The 19976-nt window shown below is 57.0% G+C and overlaps 2 protein-coding genes across 4 annotated transcripts; both read left to right on the top strand.

Moving 5' to 3' along the window:
- The first annotated feature begins 4968 nt into the window (after positions 1–4968).
- TAF6L (TATA-box binding protein associated factor 6 like) lies at positions 4969–18405 on the top strand. The gene is made up of 12 exons (XM_040981911.1): positions 4969–4996; positions 5467–5526; positions 7615–7774; positions 9091–9177; positions 9744–9894; positions 10027–10077; positions 10380–10474; positions 11987–12061; positions 12152–12372; positions 12621–12753; positions 17353–17481; positions 17654–18405. Exons 2-12 carry the CDS (start codon positions 5519–5521, stop codon positions 18380–18382), a joined length of 1839 nt encoding a protein of 612 aa, XP_040837845.1. The 5' UTR covers positions 4969–4996; positions 5467–5518; the 3' UTR covers positions 18383–18405.
- On the top strand, positions 18401–19961 carry TMEM179B (transmembrane protein 179B). 3 transcript variants are annotated; one of them, XM_040981914.1, is made up of 5 exons: positions 18401–18546; positions 18915–19102; positions 19178–19273; positions 19510–19588; positions 19701–19961. In XM_040981914.1, the coding sequence occupies exons 1-5, from the start codon at positions 18451–18453 to the stop codon at positions 19848–19850; spliced, it is 609 nt and encodes a 202-aa protein (XP_040837848.1). In that variant the 5' UTR covers positions 18401–18450; the 3' UTR covers positions 19851–19961. The 3 variants fall into 3 exon arrangements, with proteins under 3 accessions (XP_040837848.1, XP_040837849.1, XP_040837847.1); XM_040981913.1 differs by having other exon boundaries at positions 18418–18546; positions 19178–19312; XM_040981915.1 differs by lacking the exon at positions 18915–19102 and having other exon boundaries at positions 18412–18584; positions 19178–19312.
- The last annotated feature ends 15 nt before the right edge of the window (positions 19962–19976 follow it).

The following is a 19976-nucleotide window of genomic DNA, read 5'->3' as shown; positions in this document are numbered from 1 at the left end:
TGGTTCCGGATTTTCTCTGCTCCAACCATTGCAGCCACTTGGGGAGTGAGCCATTGGACGGAAGACCTTCCTCTGTCTCTTCTCTCTGTGTATCTGCCTTTCCAATAAAAATAGATAAATCTTTTAAAAAATAAATATGCTGAATTCTTGCCTAGTTCCGTGATCACCCAGCCCCTGCCCTTAGACGCGGGAGAGGAGAGAGCAGATAGGGAGAGATGGACAAGAAGGCAGTAACGAACATCGTGGGGTTCCAATACAACCCTGACGGGGAACCGGGGGGCCTGCATTCACCGATTCTACACAGGACCAGTCATGTAGCAGGAATCATAATCTAGTTGGGTTCATGATGAAATCCTGCATCCCTGCTTGTAGGATCAAACCAATGTGCTCTATAAACTCTACCTTCGACTTATCTATGTATCTTGCCTACTATCGGCCGTTGCGGCTACCTGGGGAGTGAATCATCGGACGGAAGATCTTCCTCTCTGTCTTCTCTATATCTGACTTTGCAATAAAAATCTTCATGATTTAGCAGGCTTCTATTGGTGGGTTAGAAGCAAGCAACTTTCAGAAAGTACAAATTGATGGGCTATAGGGCGGTGAATCTTACCAAACACCAGGTACCTCCTTCCTGAGGAGTGCTCTGCCTAGTGACCTGCCAGGTGTCCTGCCGGGTGTCACGTAGACTATCAGGCCTGGAGTTCACACAGCCCCCAGCCAAGCCATTAAGGCAGAATCACAAGAGCAGAAAACATCTAGGTTCTTCAACATGTTCGACATAAAGTTGTAGTCCAAGTTGTCTCAGCTGTTAATACTGCATGCTGTGGCCTTGACAGGATGGCCTAGCACCTGAATCCTTGCTTTACACACACCCAGATACCTTGTGGGCAGCAGTTTGTGTCCCAGCTGCTCCACAACCCATCCAGCTCCCTGCTAGTGACCTGGGAAAGTAGTAGAGGTTGACCCTGAGCCTTGGGACCCTGCACCCACATGGAAGACCCAGAGAAAGCTCCTGGCTCCTGGCATTGGATCAGCTCAGTTCCGGTCACTGTGGCTATTTGCGGACTGAGCCAGTGCTGGAGTCCAGCTCCAGCTGAGCTCGGAGCTCGAGAAGCATGCGTGGAGTCAGCGACAACGACACAGACACTGTCACTTGGTGCCTTCTTGCTAGAGCTCAAGAAGAAGCTGTCCTTTTTATTTACTTAGACACAACACAAGCCTCTACACAATCATTTGATTGTTCTGTTTTTACTTCATGATTAAGTGGGTATGCACAGATGTTTCATTATTTTATGTTTTACTTCATGGTCAACCAGGTGCTCTTAAAGATAATTCTGTAAGTTACTATAACCAGTTCCTTTAAAGCAAGCCGTTATTCATTCTTCAGAAGTGGCCATTAGGTGACAGCCAGAACTCCAAGGCCAAGGCACAGATGGTTACCTGCTAATCAGTAATACATTCCTACTACATTTTATTTTCACAACTTATCTATCACTTAGTGGGAGAAATACATCAAAAGGGAAAAAAGCATAAAGATCTAAGACAAAGAGTTTCAAACATTAAATCCCCCTACAACTGCAGGCTCTATAACCTCATAAACGATCAAACAATAATCAAAAGTATATCTCTATGATGTTAATAAAATCGCCCTATATTTCCTCTAGTTACAAAATTATGAAAGAGGCTAAAACAGCTATATTTTCAATGTTCCAAAGAAACTGCAAAGACAGACTAGCCATTGAGATAACAATATTTGTTGCCATAGCAGTTTCAGCTCTCACTCCCATCACTTGCATTAATATTTAGGATATTTATCAAGCCCTTTCCCAGAAGGCATGCTACATGTCTGGGCTAGATTTCATGGCATGTCAGTTGCACCTTCTCAGAACATGCTATCAGCAGGTTGAATCAGAAGTGGAATCGCAGGCCCAGGGCAATAGCTTAGTGCCTAATATCCTTGCCTTGCAAATGCCAGGATCCCATATGAGCACTAGTTTGTGTCCCAGTTGCCCCAGTTCCCATCCAGCTCCTGCCTGAAGCCTGGGAAAGCAGTAGAAGGAGCTCCTAGCTCGTGGCTTCGACTTAGCTCAGCTCTGGCTTTTGCGGTCACTTGGGGGGTGAACCAGTGGGTGGAAGATCTTCCTCTCTGTCTCTCCTTTTCTGTGTAAATCTGTACAATAAATAAATCTTAAATACAAGAAGTGGCATCCCCAGGCACTCCAACCCAGGGTTCATGCAGGCCCCAAACACATGACTGCAGACACTTTTTTTTTTTAAGATTTATTTTTATCATTTTTTTTTTTTAATTGGAAAGGCGGATATACAGAGAGGAGAGACAGAGAGGAAGATCTTCCATCCGATGATTCACTCCCCAAGTGAGCGCAACAACGGCCGATACTATGCCGATCTGAAGCCAGGAGCCTCTTCCGGGTCTCCCACGCGGATGCAGGGTCCCAAAGCTTTGGGCAGTCCTTGACTGCTTTCCCGGGCCACAGGCAGGGAGCTGGATGGGAAGCGGGGCTACTGGGATTAGAACCGGCGCCCATATGGGATCCCGGGCGTGCAAGGCGAGGACCTTAACCACTGCGCCACTGTGCCGGGCCCTGCAGACACTTTTAAACTCCGATTTATTGCGGCCACAGCTTTACATGCTTCCTGTTCACATTTGTGTCCTGTGTTTCCCAGTGTTTCGAGTTTGCTGAGTCAAGACTTTCCTGTTGGATTTGCAAGAAATGTACCAATGAAAACAATGGAGCCATTGGGTGTCACTGCACAAGCAGGAGTAGGTTACCTGGGCTGTAGAATTTTACCTAACTTCTACACATGAAAGTAAGTTTCCCAGGTTCTGCAGTGCAACCACGCACTCATTGTGTAAAGGAAGACAGCCGTGCTCAGTCATCTGCCTGGACGCTCTGTAGACCGAGCTACGAGCAGGCATGGTCTGGGGATGGTCTCCAGCGGCCAGAATGGCTGCTCTTGGTGGGAGAGGCGTCAGGGCGGTGTTGTCTTTGGAAGAGGTCACGGGCTCCTAGTAACTGCTGTGCCCTAGGCAACATACTATTAGATCGTTCACCCATACTCCCACCCCTTGCAGCTGACAGATTGACTACTACCTGCAGGGGCCAGTGCTGTGGCATAGCACATGAGGCCTCTGCCTGTAGAGCTGGCATTCCACATGGGTTCCGGTTTTATAGTCCAGCTCCCTGCTGAAGTGCTTAGGAACACAGCAGAACATGGCTTAAGTCTTTGGGCTCCTGAACCCAGGAGCCCAGCAGAAGTTTTGGACTGCCATGGTGGCCATATGGGGAGTGAACCAGTGGATGGAAGATCTCTCCCTTTCTGTATAACTCTTGCCTTTCAAATAAATAAACCTTAAGGAAAAAAAAAAAAAAAAGATTGCATGGTGCTACTCTTATCTGTGCTTCCATGGCAACGGGACAGGTCCCAGTGAGTGACAGATTTTCTGTTGGCATTAAGACTGCTGTAACTCTGGTTGATGGCTGCTGCCACTGGACTGCTGCTCCTGCTGTTATGTTCTGTCCATGCTACCACAGCTGCTGTTGGCTACATAAAAAGGAAACATCTACCCGTGGCCCTGCAAGTATTCCTTCAGTCTTGGTCTGCCACGCCTTGATGCCTTGATCTCACTAAAGGAAACCCAGCAGTTTCCCTTTTTTAAAATTTGTTTATTTTTATTGGAAAGGTAGCTTTCATAGAGAAGGTGTGACGAAAAGAAAGGATGTTGCATTCTCTGGCTCACTCCCCAAATGGCCGCGAAGGTCAGAGCTGAGCTGATCGAAGCCAGGAGCTGGGAGAGTCTTCTGGTCCCAAGGCTTTGGGCCATTTTCTTCTGCTTTCTGAGGTCAGGGAGCTGGATGGGAAGTAGAGCAGCCAGGACAAGAACCGGCACCCATATGGGATGGCAGTACTAGCAGGTGAAGAATTAGCCAATTGAGTCATCATTCTGGCCCCTATTTACTTTTGAAAGAAAGAGAGAGATCTTCCATTTGCTGGTTCGCTTGCCCAGTTCCCATATAGCTGGAGTAGAGTTAACCTGAATTAGGAGTCTAGAATTCCAGCTGGTCCCCTACGCTTTGTCACTGTATGTTTCTACACAGGACTGTTGGAGACTCAGCAGGGTCAAGTGTCGCCTCAGGTGAGATTGCCAGGGCAACCTACTGTCCACCATCAGAAGCTCCCTTCTCTGCTCCACAGCACGCACAAACCACCGCATCCTGGCTGGACACAAAGGTCTCTGTCGTTTATCCCCCGTGGAGATGGAAGGAGAGTTCAGCCTCCAGTTCTGCTAGGTGCTTTACGTTCCTATCGTTTCATCTTCAGTTGGGCAATATAAATCCCCCGTCTATAGGTGGAGGTAGGGGTGACAGGAGGAATTAGCTCAAATCAGTGTTAGAATTTGCACTTGCTTTGATCTGACTGTAAACAGCAAACTTCAGAGTTCGGGGTCCCAAGCTTGCGTCTGCCTAGAAGTGCCTCAGCCGGGAGACGACAGCTGTCGGGAATATCATTCCTTTCAGGAAGGGGAAGTAGCCAGTGTGGGACAGGAAGGATGGACAGGAAAATTAAGCCAGGCGCCCAAGTCTAAGATTTTGCTGAAGTCTCGAGAATGCAATCTCTCCGACACTGGGGATCGTACAAGACCTTTTCCCTCGACAAAATAACGCCGCTTAAACGTATACCAAAGTACACACCGGCTTGTCCAATTCCCAAAGCCTGTTACTTTAAGAAGCGCGGCGCTTCGGCGTCACGTGAGGCAAAGCGCCCTGGGTTTCCCTCCCATGTTCCTCCAGACCAATCACATGGCGGGAGGCGCTTGGGAGGGCGGGCTTTCCTAGGAAACGGGGCTCGCTGATTTGCTGTGCCCGCGGGGGCGGGGCCTAGGTGCGCAGCGAGGGAATTAGCGCGAGCTGGGTGAGTGTGGGCGGCTGCAGCGCCGGGCCCGCGGCTGCGTCGGCTCCGCCGCGCCGGACCCCAGGTGAGACCCCGCCGAGCGCCCGGACTCCCCGCCCCGCCGGGGAGGTGACCCCTGAGCGCCTCCGCCCCGACCCACCCACTCGGGACTGTGCTGCGCGCGGGTGGGCGGGACGAGGCGCGTGCCCGCGGCCCCGGGCGGGCAGTGCCCACGCGTCCTCACGGGTGCGACGAGGAGCGGGGGACTTGGTCAGGGCCGGGGTTTGGTGGGGTCCCCCTGGCAGGCCCGTCATGGAGGAGCTGCGTCTGCGGGGACTGCGCGCGCCTGCTCCCATATCACAGATGGGCAGGCTGAGGCGCACAGTTCCCTGAGGGTGTGTGTGGAGTCAGCAGGTGCGGGGAGTGGGCCCTGACTTCCAGTGTGGGTAGTAGCCGGGTCCCTCGGGTGGAGCGATGAGAGCCTTTCTGAGCCCTTTGGCTGGGTGGCTCTGGGCACGCTCTGCTCACCCGGCTCGCTTACCCCCTGCCTTCCAGGGAGTGTTTCTTGAGCGTGGATCATGTGCTGACCCTGTGCTGGACGCAGAGGATGCAGAGGTGAGCCTGCAGCCCTGGCTTCTGCCCGCGGGGAGCCTGCAGGCCCGTGCGGTGGGGAGCTGGGCCAACGTGCTCCAGGGGAACAGCGACAAGGAAATCGGGGAATGCTTCTCCAGGCAGGTGGCCGCTGAGGTCTGGTGGAGGCCTTGGGATGGGCAGTGAGGTAAGGGCAGTGAGGGTGAGGAGCTCGCAGGGCGTTCCCAGCACAGGACACAGTCCGTGGGGGTCTGGAGCAAGCACTGCTGAGACATGAGAAAGTGCTGGGAGGCAGGCATAGGCTACAGCCCTGCTGGGCAGCTGTGCCTTCTTTTTATCTTTTTAAAGATTTTATTTTATTGAGGGGCCCAGTTCGGTGGCCTAGCAGCTAAAATTCTCACCTTGCACTTGCCAGGATTCCATTTGGGTGCCTGTTCTAATCCCGGCAACCCTGCTTCCCATCCAGCTCCCTGCCTGTGGTCTGGGAAAGCAATCAAGGACGTCCCAAAGCTTTGGGATCCTATACCCACTTGGGAGACCTGGAGGAGGTTCCTGGCTCCTGGCTTTGGGTCAGCAGAGCACCAGCCATTGTGGTCATTTGGGGAGTGAATCATTGCATAGCAGATCTTCCTCTCTGAGAGGAGGAGAGACAGAAAGATCTTCCATCTGTTGGTTCACTCCCCAAGGGGCTGCAACAGCCGGAGATGAGCCAATCCAAAGGCAGGAGCTGGGAGGCTCTCCTTGGCTTCCCATGCAAGTGCAGGGTCCTAAGGCTTTGGGCTTTCCTTGACTGCTTTCCCAGGCCACAAGCAGGGAGCTGGATGGAAAGTATAGCAGCTAGGATACAAACTGGCATCCATTTGGGATGCCTGTGCTTGCAGGTGAAGGCTTAGTCCGTTGAGCCACCCTGTTGCCCCTGTGTAGTGCAAGCTGCAGGGATGTCTGAAGGCCATTTTTGGTGAGCCTTGAACTTGGCCACCTGGTGTTCTTTGGTGACCCCGCATACATGTCAGAGGCGTCACGGGACAGTGTGTGGTTGTGTCCCTGGAGCTGCGTGGGGTACGGTGACGTCACGGAGGCAGTGTGGGCCTGGCCTCCTGTGTGTGTTATTGGAGGCAGTCACGGCTGTGCTTGTGTTGGAGAATAGGAGGTCCCGGGACACGTGCTGTGGAGCAGTGGCTGAGGTCTCTGCTTGGGATGCCCACATCCCACTCCTGATGGTAACGTGCCCTGCCACCGTCTCATCCACTTCCTGTCGGCTTCCTGCCGATGTGAACCCGCTAGGCTGCAGGTGCTGGCTCAGGGACCCCGGGGGCCCAGGGAGGGTTCTTGGCTCCTGGCCTTGGCCTGTTGTGGTTGGTTAGGGAGTCAGTGAGTGACTGAAATTTTTTTTCCTCCTTTCTGTCATTCTGCCTTTAAAATACGTTTTAAGAATGTGATGAAGAGCAGGTCCCTGCGTTTAGGCCTTGTAAGCAAACTAGAGGCCCAGAGCCGGGACAGAAATCCTGCCTGCGTCCTGGCACGGGAGACCCCAGGGTGGGTGGGGCTCTGGAGTCGGCCAAGAGCACAGCTGAGCGGAGCCTGTGCTGGGACACAGGCCGGCCGGGAGGGGAGGCTGTGTGACAGCGGTGGCGGCGGTGAGGGACCAGAGGAAGCCTGATGCCAAGCAGGGACGTGGACTCAGGGCTGGAACAGAAGAGCGTCGGGTTTGAGGCAGAGTTGGGTGTTTTACTGAGAATCAGAGGGCCAAGAGGAGAGGCCTGCTTTCACGTCCACGCTGGTGAGGACTCTCGGGGTCCTCACAGCTGCCCAGGGTGTCCGGTCCCCACTGTGCCGTCTAGGACAGCTCAGGCTGTGCAAGGTCTTGGCCGGAGTCATGTAGCATAGGCAGGGCAGGGACCCGTTCCCTGAACGCCGAGCGGGGCCTTTTCTCGGCCCTCCCCGTTGGCTCCCACAGGCCAGGCTGATTCCTTCTCTGAGCCTCACCATGCTCCCCTCGGTACTCAGAGCGCCTTGCTCAGGGCTGGTGGCTGAGAGGGTCCTGCCGTGCCTGCCTGGGCCGCAGGGGAGAGAGGTGAGGCCTCTGTTGAGCTCTTGCCTCTCCTCTGCCAGCTCCACTGGGGCCATGTCGGATCGAGAAGAGCGGCGCTTCGTGGAGATCCCGCGCGAGTCGGTGCGGCTCATGGCCGAGAGCACGGGCCTGGAGCTGAGCGACGAGGTGGCGGCCCTGCTTGCAGAGGACGTGTGCTATCGGCTCCGGGAAGCAACACAGGTGGGCTCCCCTCCTCCCCCGGGACCCCTCAGCTCTCCACGGCCGTCCCTTGTCCTGCCTCCCACATGGATTTATCCAGCTGGTACAGCGTGTGTGCGGATGCTGTACCCCAAGGGCATGTGATGGAGGCAGCCCGCATGTCCTACAGAGCTCCCCTGGCTGCATCCGTTGAGAATTTTCTGCACACAGGAGTGAGGCGTGGAGGGCACAGCAGCCTGCCGTGTTGGAGGCCTGCTTCAGATCCCTGCTGCCCTGGGCTTCCGGTGTGTCTGGGAAGGCGGCTGCTGGTGACCCACATGCTCGGGTCCTTGTCGCCTATGTCGGGGACCCAGCTGGAGTTCGGATTTCCTGACTTGGCCTGACCCAGCCGTGATGGTTGGGGTCGTTTGGGTAGTAGGTGGAGGAGCTCTGCTTGCTTCTGTCACTTTGCTTTTCAAATAAAAAGTAAAATAAAATATTTTTAGAAGATTCATTTTGATCGGGAAGACAGATTTACAGAGAGGAGAAACAAAGAATCTTATATCCACTGGTTTACACTCTAAGCGGCTTCAGTGGCCAGAGCTAAGCTTATCTGAAGCCACGAGCTTCTTCTGGTCTCCCACGCGGGTACAGGGACCCAAAACCTTGGGCCATCCTGCTTTCCCAGGCCATATGCAGGGAGCTAAATGGGAAATGGAGCAGCCAGGGCACGAACTGGCACCCATGTGGGATCCTGGTGCATGCAAGGCGAGGATTTAGCCACTGAGCAATTGCGCCATACCCATAAAATATATCTTAAAAAAAAAAAAAAAACCTCCCTGAGGCTGGTGTTGTGGCACAGTGAGTTAAGCCACCGTCTCCAACACAGCATCCCAGATCAGTGTGCCAGATCAAGTGTTAGTTGCTCTGCCTCTGCTCCAGCTCCCAGTAACGCACCTGGGAAAGCGATGGAAGATGCCTGAGTACTTTGAGCTCCCACCCCCTGCCTGGAAGACCTGGGTGAGATTAACAGGCTCCTAGCTTTAGCCAAGTCCAGCTTTGGCCAGCTAGCACATGGAAAACCACTATGTCTCTGTCATTCTTTAAAGTAAATAAATCCTAAAAGTTTGAGGCACAGTGGGGATGGGGGCTTCTTGGGCAACAACAAGAGAGCTGGCAGGTGGCCCCTGGGGTGGCCATGGGAGCGCCTGCATCCCGCTTAAAGTGAACCTGCCAAGACGGAAGGTCTTAGAGCAGGCAGCCAGCTGCTCACTGGTGTGGGGTCCCGGTCCAGCCTGCTGTATTTGGGGGCTCCCTCCCCCAGCGCCTGACTCTGGCTTCTGCTCCTCCCCTCCCAGAACAGCTCTCAGTTCATGAAGCATACCAAACGCCGGAAGCTGACAGTTGAGGACTTCAACAGGGCGCTTAGATGGAGCAGCGTGGAGGTGAGCGGCTCCAGACGGCCTGAGCCCTGCTCCGTGCTACTGCTCCAAGACTGCCCGCCCGGCAGGCCGGGGGCCCAGCCGGCCTGAGCTCAGAGTTCAGAGCTGAGGGAGAGGGGGCTGCTGGGACACCAGGAAGAGCTGGGACTGAAGCTGGGCCTTAGCAAAGGGTGATGAAGAACTTGGGCTTGGCTCTAATGAAGGCAAAATGAGAGGAGAGTTGCTGGGTAAGGAGGGTTCCTGAGCACCCATGGGTGGCTGCTGAGGCCGGGAGCTGAGGGAGGAGGTGGAGTTTAGAAGAGTGTATTTTCAGAGTTGACCACGTGTGAATGGGAAAAATAGCAGCTCATGAGTGGGGCTTCAAACCCCTCACGTAGGGGGTGTGTGCATGTGTGTGTGGCTTGTTCAGCCCCGGGGCCCACCCAGCAGCGGGTGCTCTAGCCACATTCCCGGTGATGGCTCTGAGCCCCAAGCTTCTTCTCCCCGGACCCCTCCAGTTCCATGGGAAGGGCTCGTCCTAGTGGCGGGGTCCTGTCCTGTGCCCAGCTGCTCTCCACTGCTCTCTTCAGGCTGTCTGTGGGTATGGATCCCAGGAAGCGCTGCCCCTGCGGCCCGCCAGGGAGGGTGAACTCTACTTCCCTGAGGACCGAGAAGTGAACCTGGTGGAGCTGGCCTTGGCCACCAACGTCCCCAAAGGCTGTGCCGAGACGGCAGTCAGAGGTGGCTGCTGGGTTCCCCGGGGGTTTGGGTGGAGTGGTCAGAGTGGCAGTGGGTTGGCTGGAGGGTGGGGCAGAAGCAGGAGGGACATAAGGGACAAAAGCCTGGCCTGACCTGTGTCTGCTCTGGTTCTAGTTCATGTCTCCTATCTGGATGGCAAGGGGAACCTGGCCCCCCAGGGATCAGGTAAGGCATGGTGTGGCAGATGGGCTCTGTGGTAGACCCCTCCTCCTGGGGGGCTCAGGATGGTGCTGCCAGGCCTCCGGCTCTGCGTCAGGCTAATGTTTGCTGATGCTGCCTTGCGTGGAGTTCTCAGCAGCGCCTGGTTTCTGCCCAGAGCTGCGCAGAACCTGTCGGATTTGGGGTGGAAGTCCGGCCACCCAGCAGTCCAGACGCCTGCTTCCATGCTGAGCCCAGCTCCACAGAGCCCGGGGATTGAGGCCTTGGAGCAGCAGGCCCCTGACCACGTGCTTCCTGTCGTTCCCCAGTACCCAGTGCTGTGTCTTCGCTGACTGATGACCTGCTCAAGTACTATCAGCAGGTGACTCGAGCTGTGCTGGGGGATGACCCACAGCTGATGAAGGTGAGTGCCAGGGTGGAGTTCCCTACAGGAACCTGTGCCTGGTCCTGTTGAGAGTGAGCAGGCGGAAGCTGCTTCCTGGGCCCGTGTGGTGGCGCTTGGAGGCTGCCCCTGCCGCAGTCCTGCCCCCCTCCTCTTGGACAGTGGACAGTTGGGCAGGGCATTCGTGGGGCTCGGGTCATCTGCTCACACTCTTCAAGTGGATCCCATCCTCTGGAGTGTCTGTCAGTCCGGGGCCTGAACTCGGGAGGGAGAGGACTAGCTGGGCCAGGCAAGCTGGCGGCCGGCCCTGTGGTCTGACCCCTTGTCCCTGGGCCTCATTCCAGCCTCTGCTGCATTGCCTGTGGACCACCCAGGGCCCAGCAAACAGTGCTCGCAGCCAGGCCTCCTCTCTGCAGAGCCCGAGGAAGGCTTGCTGGGGCCTGGTCCATCATACGCATTTCACTGGGTTTTACAGCCTGCTAGTAATCACAGGTTTGGCTGCTACTGTGGTTTCTCTTGTGAAGTTGGGACTGTTGCTGCCGGCTATTCTCATCTTTGAAACATGGATCTGGTGCCCAGCACAGTGGGTGGCTGCTGGGGAGCCTGGGGGCTGGGCCCCTCCTCATCGGCCTGTTTTCTGATTTCATAGCTGCTAGCTCACAATCTTTTTTTTTTTTTTTTTTTTTTTTTTTAATTTTTATTTGAAAGGCACAAATACAGAGCTAGGAGGTGGTGGGAGAGAGGACAGAGAGATCTTCCATCTACTGACTCAGTCCCCAAATGGCTGCAGTAGCTGGGGCTGGGCCAGGCCAAGGTCAGGAGCTTCCTCACCATCTCCTGCGTGGGTGCAGAGGCCAAGGACTTGAGCCGCCTTCTGCTGCTCTCCCAGGCACACTAGCAGGGAGCTGGATTGGAAGTGGAGCAGCCAGGACTCGAACTGGCACCCACATGGGATGCCATCATCTCTGGCAGCTGCTGAGCCATTATGTCACAACAGCAGACTCCAGGCTCTGGGTCTTTGTCCACAGACATTCAGAGGACACAGGTGGTGGAGCTTCAGAGTCTTGATGGCTTTAATAAAAATTCCTGCTCATAAAAGTAACACCAGTATGTGTTTATTATAGAAGTACAAATGTTATAAAACATCCAAAGTAGAAAATGAGACACACTGAAAGCTTCTTGCAGGTCTCCCGTACGGGTTCAGGGGCCTAAGGACTTGGGCCATCCTTCACCGCTTTCCCAGGTGTGTTAGCAGAAAGCTGGGTCAGATGTGGGGCACCCAGGACATGAAGCAGCACCATATGCGATGCTGGCACTCGTAGAGGGAAGATTAGCCTATTGAACCCCTGCGCCAGTCCTACATCATAAATGTAGGTGGCATTGAGAGTGTATTTCTGTAGGTTAAGCTAATGACACTGGAACTGCTGGATCAACCAGCAGCACATGTCCGATGGCCACACGTTGGAGCACTGCCCCTGCGTCACCTCAGTCCTGGGGCGGCCGATCCAGTACAGCCTGGGTCCTTCCTTTCAGATTGCTCTCCAAGACCTGCAGACCAACTCCAAGATCGCAGCGCTCCTGCCTTACTTTGTCTACGTGGTCAGTGGGGTAAGTGAGCAGGGTCTGGGAGAGGAGCTGGCTGGGCGGCTCCTGCCCACTCCTCAGTGACTGGCTGAAGGCACCTGCTTCTACCAACAGGTGAAGTCCGTCAGCCATGACCTGGAGCAGCTGCACCGGCTGCTGCAGGTGGCCCGGAGCCTCGTCCGCAACCCGCACCTCTGCCTGGGGCCCTACGTGCGTTCCCTGGTGGGCAGCGTCCTGTACTGCGTCCTCGAGCCACTGGCCGCCTCCATCAATCCCCTGAATGACCACTGGACTCTGCGGGATGGCGCCGCACTCCTGCTCAGTCACATCTTCTGGTAGGCTCGGGCCTAGAGCGGAGCCAGGGGCCTGCTGGGAGCTGTGGGGGTGGGGCCTGCAGAACACTCCTTGCCTTTGGGCTTCCAGGCTGCTGTGCTGGAACACACTGGGATTTTTTTAGCACACTACGAACGTGCCCAGGCGTTCCTGAGTTCCTCGGGTCTGGGCCCCTCTACTCGGCAGCCTCATTCACTTGGCCACTTCGCCCCGGGACACCGCGTCAAGGCTGTTTGTGTCTCACCCACAGGACTCACGGGGACCTTGTGAGTGGCCTCTACCAGCAGATCTTGCTCTCCCTCCAGAAGGTCCTCGTAGACCCCGTGCGGCCTCTCTGCTCTCACTACGGTGCTGTCGTGGGGCTGCACGCGCTTGGCTGGAAGGTGAGGACCCAGGCCTTCCTCTCAGAGACGGGAGAGCGTCTGGGAACAGTGTGTGTATGTGTCCCGTCCCTGAAACACATGCTTGCAGGTGGCAGTTATGGAGTCTCAGAACGCAGCTGCTGAGAGAATTTGAGTGTCTGTATATATGAGGATGCTTTAGAACGTCACAGAAAATGGAATTGAAGATTGATTTTATTATATGGAAAGGCAGATTTAGAGAAAGGAGAGACAGAAAAGGATCTTCAGTCCACTGGTTCACCCCCCAAGTGGCCTCAAACGCCAGAGCTGAGCTGATCTGAAGCCCGGAGCTTCTGGGTCTTTTGTGCAGATGCCGGGGCCCAAGGTTTTGGGCCGTCCTCAACTGCTTGCCCAGGCCACAAGCAGGGAGCTGGATGGGAAGTGGAGCTGCCAGGATTAGAACCAGTGTCCATATGGAATCCCAGCACTTATAAGGCAAGGATTTAGCTACTGAGCTGTTGTCCTGGGCCTGGAAAGTGAAATTTAAAAAGGCAAGTTTGTTTTGGCACCCAAACAGGTTTTAGGAATTAAAACTGTATGTTATGAAAGATTTGGATAAATCTAAAAAAGAAATGTTTTTAAAGATTTAGGGGCCCAGCTCAATGGCCTAGTGACTAAATCCTCACTTTGGATGCCTGGGATCTTAGTGGGTGCCCGTTTGTGTTGCTTTCCACCCAGCTCTCTGCGTGTAGCCTGGGAAAGCAGTGGAGGACCCTGCATCCACATGGGAGACCAGGAAGAAGTTCCTGGCTCCTGGCTTCAGATTGGCTCAGCTCTGGCTGCTGCGGCTACCTGCGGAGTGAGCTAGATGGAAGATCTATGTCTCTCCTTCTCTCTATAAATATGCCTTTCCAATGGAAAAACAAAGACATCTTTGGAAAAACAATAATTAATTTATTTGAAAGAGTTCACAGAAAGATTAAGGGAGATAAGAATCTTCCATGCACTACCCAGATGTTTGCACTGGTCAGGCTGGGTCAGGCCAAGACCAGGTACGTCTTCTGGATCTCCGTGTGGGTACAGGAGCCAGAGGTCAGGCTGGGTCAGGCCAAGACCAGGTACGTCTTCCGGATCTCCGTGTGGGTACAGGAGCCAGAGGTCTTGGGCCATCGTACACTGGTTTTCTTTTTCTTTCTTTTTTTTTTTTTTTAAGGATTTTTTGTTGTTGGAAAGTCAGATACACAGAGAGGAAGATCTTCCATCCGATGATTCACTCCCCAAGTAGCTGCAATGACTGGTGCTACGCCGATCCGAAGCCAGGAGCCTGGACCCTCTTCCAGGTCTCCCACGTGGGTGCAGGGTCCCAAGGCTTTGGGCTGTCCTCGACTGCTTTCCCAGGCCACCAGCAGGGAGCTGAATGGGAAGTGGGGCTGCTGGGATTAGAACCAGTGCCCATATAGGATTCCAGCCTGTTCAAGGCGAGGACTTTAGCCACTAGGCTACTGTGCTGAGTCTCATCCACTGGTTCCCTGGCCTTTGGCAGAGCTGGATGGGAAATGGAGCAGCCAGGATTTAAATCGGCATCCACATGGGTTCTGGCATTATAGATGGAGGCTCTAGCCACTATACCCAACACTGGCCTATTGATTTTAATTTTTTTGCAAAAAATGAATATCTTGTAAAAATAATTTATTTGAAAGTCAGTTACAGAGGGAAAGGGAGAGACAGATCTTCCCTGTGCTGGTGCATTCCCCAGATGGCTGAAGTGGGCCAGGCTCAGCCATAAAAGGAGCCAGGACTTTCTTCCAGGTTGTTCGGATCTTCCACATGCACTGCAGTGGCCCATGCCCTGAGCCATCCTCTGCTGCTTCCCCCAAGCTGTTAGCAGGCAGCTGGATCAGAACTGGAGCAGCCAGGAAATGAACTGGCACCAGTGTGGGATGCTGGCACTGCAGATAGTGGCTTAGAATGCTATGCCACAACACCTGTTGGAGAGGGCTCCTGCAGCCTTTCAGAGAACGAGTGACCTCCAGTTTGCTGCTTGATTTCTCAGATGCCTGCAGCAGGCAGTGGTGGGCAAGGCCGCAGCCAGAATCCAGGAACTCATACAGACCTCCAGTGTGGTTGGCAGGGATTCACGTGACTGAGCCTCCCACGATGCACACGGGCAGGATCCTGGGGTCAGGGATCAGAGCTGCAGGCATCCTACTGTGGGACACAAGCATCACAGAAACACCTGCTCTCGGAGGTCCAGCTTGGAAACTCCTGCCCAGGGCTGGTGTTGTGGCATGTGAAGCCACCACCTGTGTGCCAGCCTTCCACACCAGTTGGGAGTCCTGCTGCTCTAGTTCCCATGCAGCTCCCTACTAAACAAATGAACAGATGTATTTATTTGACTTGAAAGTCAGAGTTAGAGAGAGAAGAGCTCTGCCGCCTGGCGCGACAGCATCCGTGACAGCTCTGGTTGTTGCGGGCACTGGGAAGGTGAAACTGGATGGAACATCTTTCTCTATCTCCTTCTGTGGATCTGGCTTTCCAATAAGAAGTAAATCTTAAAACAGATCTTTCATCCTCTGGTTCACCCCCAGCTGGTCGTAGCAGCTGGAGCTGGACTGATCTGAAGCCAGGACCTTCTTTCCCGTCTTCCGTGTGGGTGAAGGGACCCAAGCAGGTGAACCGTGCTCTGCTGCTTTCCCAGGAGCTTGGGTACAGCTGGACTGGAAGTGGAGCAGCAGGGACTCGAACCAGTGCCCGTGTGGCAGGCCAGGGTCATGGGCGGAGGCTTAGCTCAGGCCACAGAACCAGCCCCGGACATTTTATGGGAGTCAGCACAGTATTTCAGCATTCGTCTCCAGTTTTCAAACTGGAAACGACCTTCCTCACTTAGGGTGATCTCATATACATATCACATTTCCTCAGTTTAATAACGTTGTTTTGTTTCATCATTCATTTACACTGAAGCCCTTCTCTGCATCTTTTGAAATGATCCTGCTGTTCTTCTGTTGTTAGCTGCAAATGAGATTAAGCAAACATTTCTTTGAAAAAATGTTATAATAATTTCAAGCATTGAGAGAAATTTTCCATCTGCTAGTTTATTCCCAAATGGCCGCAGCAGCCAGGATAGGAGCCGCCAAATGACCTCCCCATGGGTGGCAGGGCCGGGCATGTAGGCCCGTCCTCCGCTGTTTTCCTGGGTGTGTCGGCAGGAAGCTGAATGAGCAGTGAGGTAGCCATGTCTCCACTCTGGGCTACCACTGTCACAGGTGGTAGCATGGCCTGCTGTACCACCATGCATCTCAGCCTCCAACCCGGGGCCCTGCTATGGAGTGCAGGATGCCCAGCTGAGCTCGCCTAGGCAGATGGAACCACACACACACATACACAGCTCCGACTGCTTCGTGAAGCTAAGCGCACCTGCATCCCCTCACAGGTGGCAGGGTCGGTCAATCACATCCCACCTGCCCCCAGGCTCTGCCCCTGCCCTCACCCTTATAGGCTGAAAAACAGAGACCAGCCAACCAGACCAGCCCCTCCTGGTTAGGACAGCTGCATGTGACTGGTGGCTGTCAGACTCCTGGCTACATCTGACCCAGTTTCCTGCCAATGTCCTGGGAAGGAAGCTGAAATGGGCCTAAGTGTTTGGGCCCCTGGCTTTGCCAGGATGGGCATCTGGCAAATGAGCCAGTGGAGGAAGATGTGTCACTGTGCAGTCTTTTGGGATGTAATACTTTAAGGAAAGCAGAGTGACAAGGTGCTGGGATGCCATCACTCCAAGCACTGGCTTAACCCGCAGTACCACAGTGTCCATCCCCGAAAGTCATGTTTTTTTAAAAGATTGATTTGAGGACCCGGTGCAATAGTGTAATGGTTAAGGTCCTTGCCTTAAGCTCGCCGGGATCCCATGTGGGCGCCGGTTCTAACCCCGGCAGCTCCACTTCCCATCCACTTCCCTTCTTGTGACCTGGGGAAAGCAGTCGAGGATGGCCCAAAGCCTTGGGACCCTGCACCCGCGTGGGAGACCCGGAAAGAAGTTCCAGGCTCCTGCTTTGGATTGACGCAGCACTGGCTGCTGCAGTCACCTGGGGAATCATGGTACGGAAGATCTTCCTGTCTGTCTCTTCTTTGTACATCTGCCTTTCCAATAAAATAAATAAATCTTAAAAAAAGAAAGATTGATTTGAAAGGCTGAGTCAAGAAGACAGCTTTTATCCTCACCTCCGGCTCCAGATGGCCCCAGAGGTGGAACTCTGTGGCAGGGGCGGTAGTAGGAAGCTGGGTCGGAAGTACAGGAGCTGGCGCTGGGCTTAGCAGTCCCCTGTGGGATGCTGGTGTCCAATGGTGTGGCCCCCACTCTCCCCTCATTCACCTGCTTTGCAAAGTGTGGATCTGTGCTTTAGCAGCTGGCTGACGGAGCTTTTCAGCCCTTGGCACAGGCCGCAGTGAGACCGGGGTCCTTTTTACGTTGTGCTTGTGTCAGACTCCATGCATAGCCCGTCTTGGGCACAGCAGGTTCCAGAAAACTGGGAATTTAGGACAACTGCGCCCCCGTAGGGTCAGAGGTCAAGTAGGCCTTGAACGGCTGGAGTGCTTTGAGGTGAGGGCAGCCACCAGGCGCTTCTTCCTGCCTGTCCTCCCCTGCAGGCGGTCGAGCGCGTCCTGTACCCGCACCTGTCCACGTACTGGACCAACCTGCAGGCTGTGCTGGACGACTACTCGGTGTCCAACGCTCAGGTCAAAGCGGACGGCCACAAGGTCTACGGGGCCATTCTGGTGAGTGCCGGCCGGGGCGGCCTTCCCCCTGCGGGGCCCGGCGGCCTTCCCCCTGCGGGGCCCGGCGGCCTTCCCCCTGCGGGGCCCGGCGGCCTTCCCCCTGCGGGGCCCGGCGGCCTTCCCCCTGCGGGGCCCGGCGGCCTCCCGGCCTGAGCCGCTGCTCCTCTTGCAGGTGGCCGTGGAGCGGCTGCTCAAGATGAAGGCGCAGGCAGCCGAGCCCCGCAAGGCCGGCGCGGGCGGCCGGGGCTGCCGGCGCCCCGAAGACCTGCCCTGGGACAGCCTGCTCCTGCAGGACGCCCCGTCCGGGCCCGAGCCGGGCTTCGGGGCCGGCCTCTCGCTGCCGCCGGGCGCCGCGGGCCCCGACGACCCGTCCCCGTCCGTCGCCCTGGCCGACATCTACCGGGAGCTCTACGCCTTCTTCGGCGACAGCCTGGCCACCCGCTTCGGCACGGGCCAGCCGGCGCCCAGGGCCCCGCGGCCGCCCGGGGACAAGAAGGAGCCGGCGGCCGCCGCCGACCCCGTGCGCAAGATGCCGCAGCTCACGGCCAGCGCCGTGCTCAGCCCGCCGGGCGACGAGAGCCCGCGCGCCGCCGCCGACGGCCGGCCGCTGCCGCGCGTGCGGGGGGCGCGGGGGGCGCCGCGGCAGCAGGGCCCGGGCACCCGCGACGTCTTCCAGAAGAGCCGCTTCGCCCCGCGCGGCGCCCCGCACTTCCGCTTCATCATCGCGGGCCGGCAGGCGGGGCGGCGCTGCCGCGGGCGCCTCTTCCAGACGGCCTTCCCCGCGCCCTACGGCGGCGGCGCGGCGTCCCGCTACGTGCAGAAGCTGCCCATGATCGGCCGCTGCGGCCGCCCGGCCCGCCGCTGGACGCTGGCCGACTACTCGCTGTACCTGCCGCTCTGAGCGGGGCAATAAAGGCCGCGCCGGAAGTGACGTCTCCGCGCCGTGTCGCGCCGGCGGGGGGGGCGGCCATGGCGCTGCACTGCGCGCTGCGCGTCGAGCTGGCGCTGCTGGCCGCCGCCTTCCTGTGCGGGGCGGTGGCGGCCGCGGCGCTGACCCGGACGCAGGTGCGGGGCTCGGGGCGCCGGCTCCGAGGGGGCGGCGTGCGGGCGGCGGCGAGGGGCGCGGCGGCCGTGCCCGTCCCCTCGTGCCCGGGCCGCGTCTCCCCGCCAGGCGGGCGCCGGGGCGGCCGTGCGAGCGACCGGGGCGACCGGGGCGGCCGTGCGAGCGACCGGGGCGGCCGGGGCGGCCGGGGCGACCGGGACTCCCTGCCGAGCGCAGCCAGAAGCCGCGGCCTCTCGTGCTGCTCCTGGTCCGCGGCGGGGCAGGCCCTCCCCAGAAACGGGAACTGACCCAGCGCAGCCGCGCTCGTCCGGACAGGGGCTGCGAACCCGCGGCCGCCGGGACAGCGGGCCTCAGCAGCTTCTCTCTGCAGGGCTCCTTCCACGGCAGCTGTCCCCTGTACGGCGTGGCCGCCCTCAACGGCTCGGCCCTGGCCCTGGCCGGGCCCTCGGCCCCGTCTCTCTGCTACTTCGTGTCCGGAGCCTCGGGCTTCCTGGCGCTCTACTGCCTGCTGCTCCTGCTCTTCTGGGTCTACAGCAGCTGCATCGAGGACTCCAGCAGGTGACTGGGCCGCCCGAGGGCCAGGGGCGCGGGTGGCCAGCGCCCGCTCAACGGGCCCGCCTCTCTGCCTGGCAGGGGCCCCGTAGGGCTGCGCATTGCCCTGGCCGTCTCGGCCGTAGCGGTCTTCCTGGTCTTGGTGTCGGCCTGCGTCCTCCACTTCGGCACCCACGCGCTCTGCAGCTCCATCGTCTCCCTGAACAGAACCGCCAGGTAACGGGAGGACCCCGCTCGGCCCGGGGCGCCTGGGTGCCCAAGGGCCCGCTCACCCCGGGGCGCCTGGGTGCCCAAGGGCCCGCTCACCCCGGGGCGCCTGGGTGCCCAAGGGCCCGCTCACCCCGGGGCACATGGGTGTAGGGGTGCAGAAAGTTTGTCTGCCCCTTTACACTGCTGCCTTTTTGCCCTTGCAGTTGCTCTGAGGCCCAGAAAGTTGCATGGACACCCCCTGGAACCGCCCTGCAGTTTTATACCAACCTATACAACGCTGAAGTGAGACCGGTGCACCTGCCCAGCCACGTGGCCACGAGGGCTGGCGGCCCGACGGGCTGTGGGTGGCGAGGTGGGAGCTGGGCTCACCCCGCTCATGTCCTTCCTCCCACAGACCTCGTCCTGGGTGAACCTGGTGCTGTGGAGTGCAGTCTTGCTGCTCCAGGTCGCACAGTGCAAATACAGACCGCTGCCTTACCAGTCCCTGGACACGGGCAGCCCCGGGTGCAGCTCCGAGGCCGACGCGCTGCTCAGGCCTCACTGAGGAGTGGCTGCAGCGCCAGGCCGTGTGTCTGCCTCCGTGACAGGCCTCTCCCCACCCCCACCGCTCTTCCTGTAGCTGTTTTTGTACCAAAATACTATATATTACTTTCTCCGTCTGGTAGCAAGT

This window comes from Ochotona curzoniae, unplaced genomic scaffold, assembly GCF_017591425.1.
Source record: "Ochotona curzoniae isolate NIBS_2020 unplaced genomic scaffold, NIBS_Ocur_1.0 contig_3527, whole genome shotgun sequence".
Lineage (NCBI taxonomy): Eukaryota > Metazoa > Chordata > Mammalia > Lagomorpha > Ochotonidae > Ochotona > Ochotona curzoniae.
This window is presented reverse-complemented; position numbering and strand designations above follow the sequence as displayed.

What these genes read in the sequence shown, in the direction of transcription:
- TAF6L (XM_040981911.1), top strand. An exon ending in TGCCGAGACGGCAGTCAGAG is followed by an intron (nt 9,895 to 10,026) that starts GTGGCTGCTGGG and finishes CTCTGGTTCTAG; the next exon opens with TTCATGTCTCCTATCTGGAT. An exon ending in TTGTCTACGTGGTCAGTGGG is followed by an intron (nt 12,062 to 12,151) that starts GTAAGTGAGCAG and finishes TTCTACCAACAG; the next exon opens with GTGAAGTCCGTCAGCCATGA.
- TMEM179B (XM_040981913.1), top strand. Translation starts at nt 18,451, where the DNA reads ATGGCGCTGCACTGCGCGCTGCGCGTCGAGCTGGCGCTGCTGGCCGCC. An exon ending in CGGCGCTGACCCGGACGCAG is followed by an intron (nt 18,547 to 18,914) that starts GTGCGGGGCTCG and finishes TTCTCTCTGCAG; the next exon opens with GGCTCCTTCCACGGCAGCTG. An exon ending in TGCATCGAGGACTCCAGCAG is followed by an intron (nt 19,103 to 19,177) that starts GTGACTGGGCCG and finishes TCTGCCTGGCAG; the next exon opens with GGGCCCCGTAGGGCTGCGCA.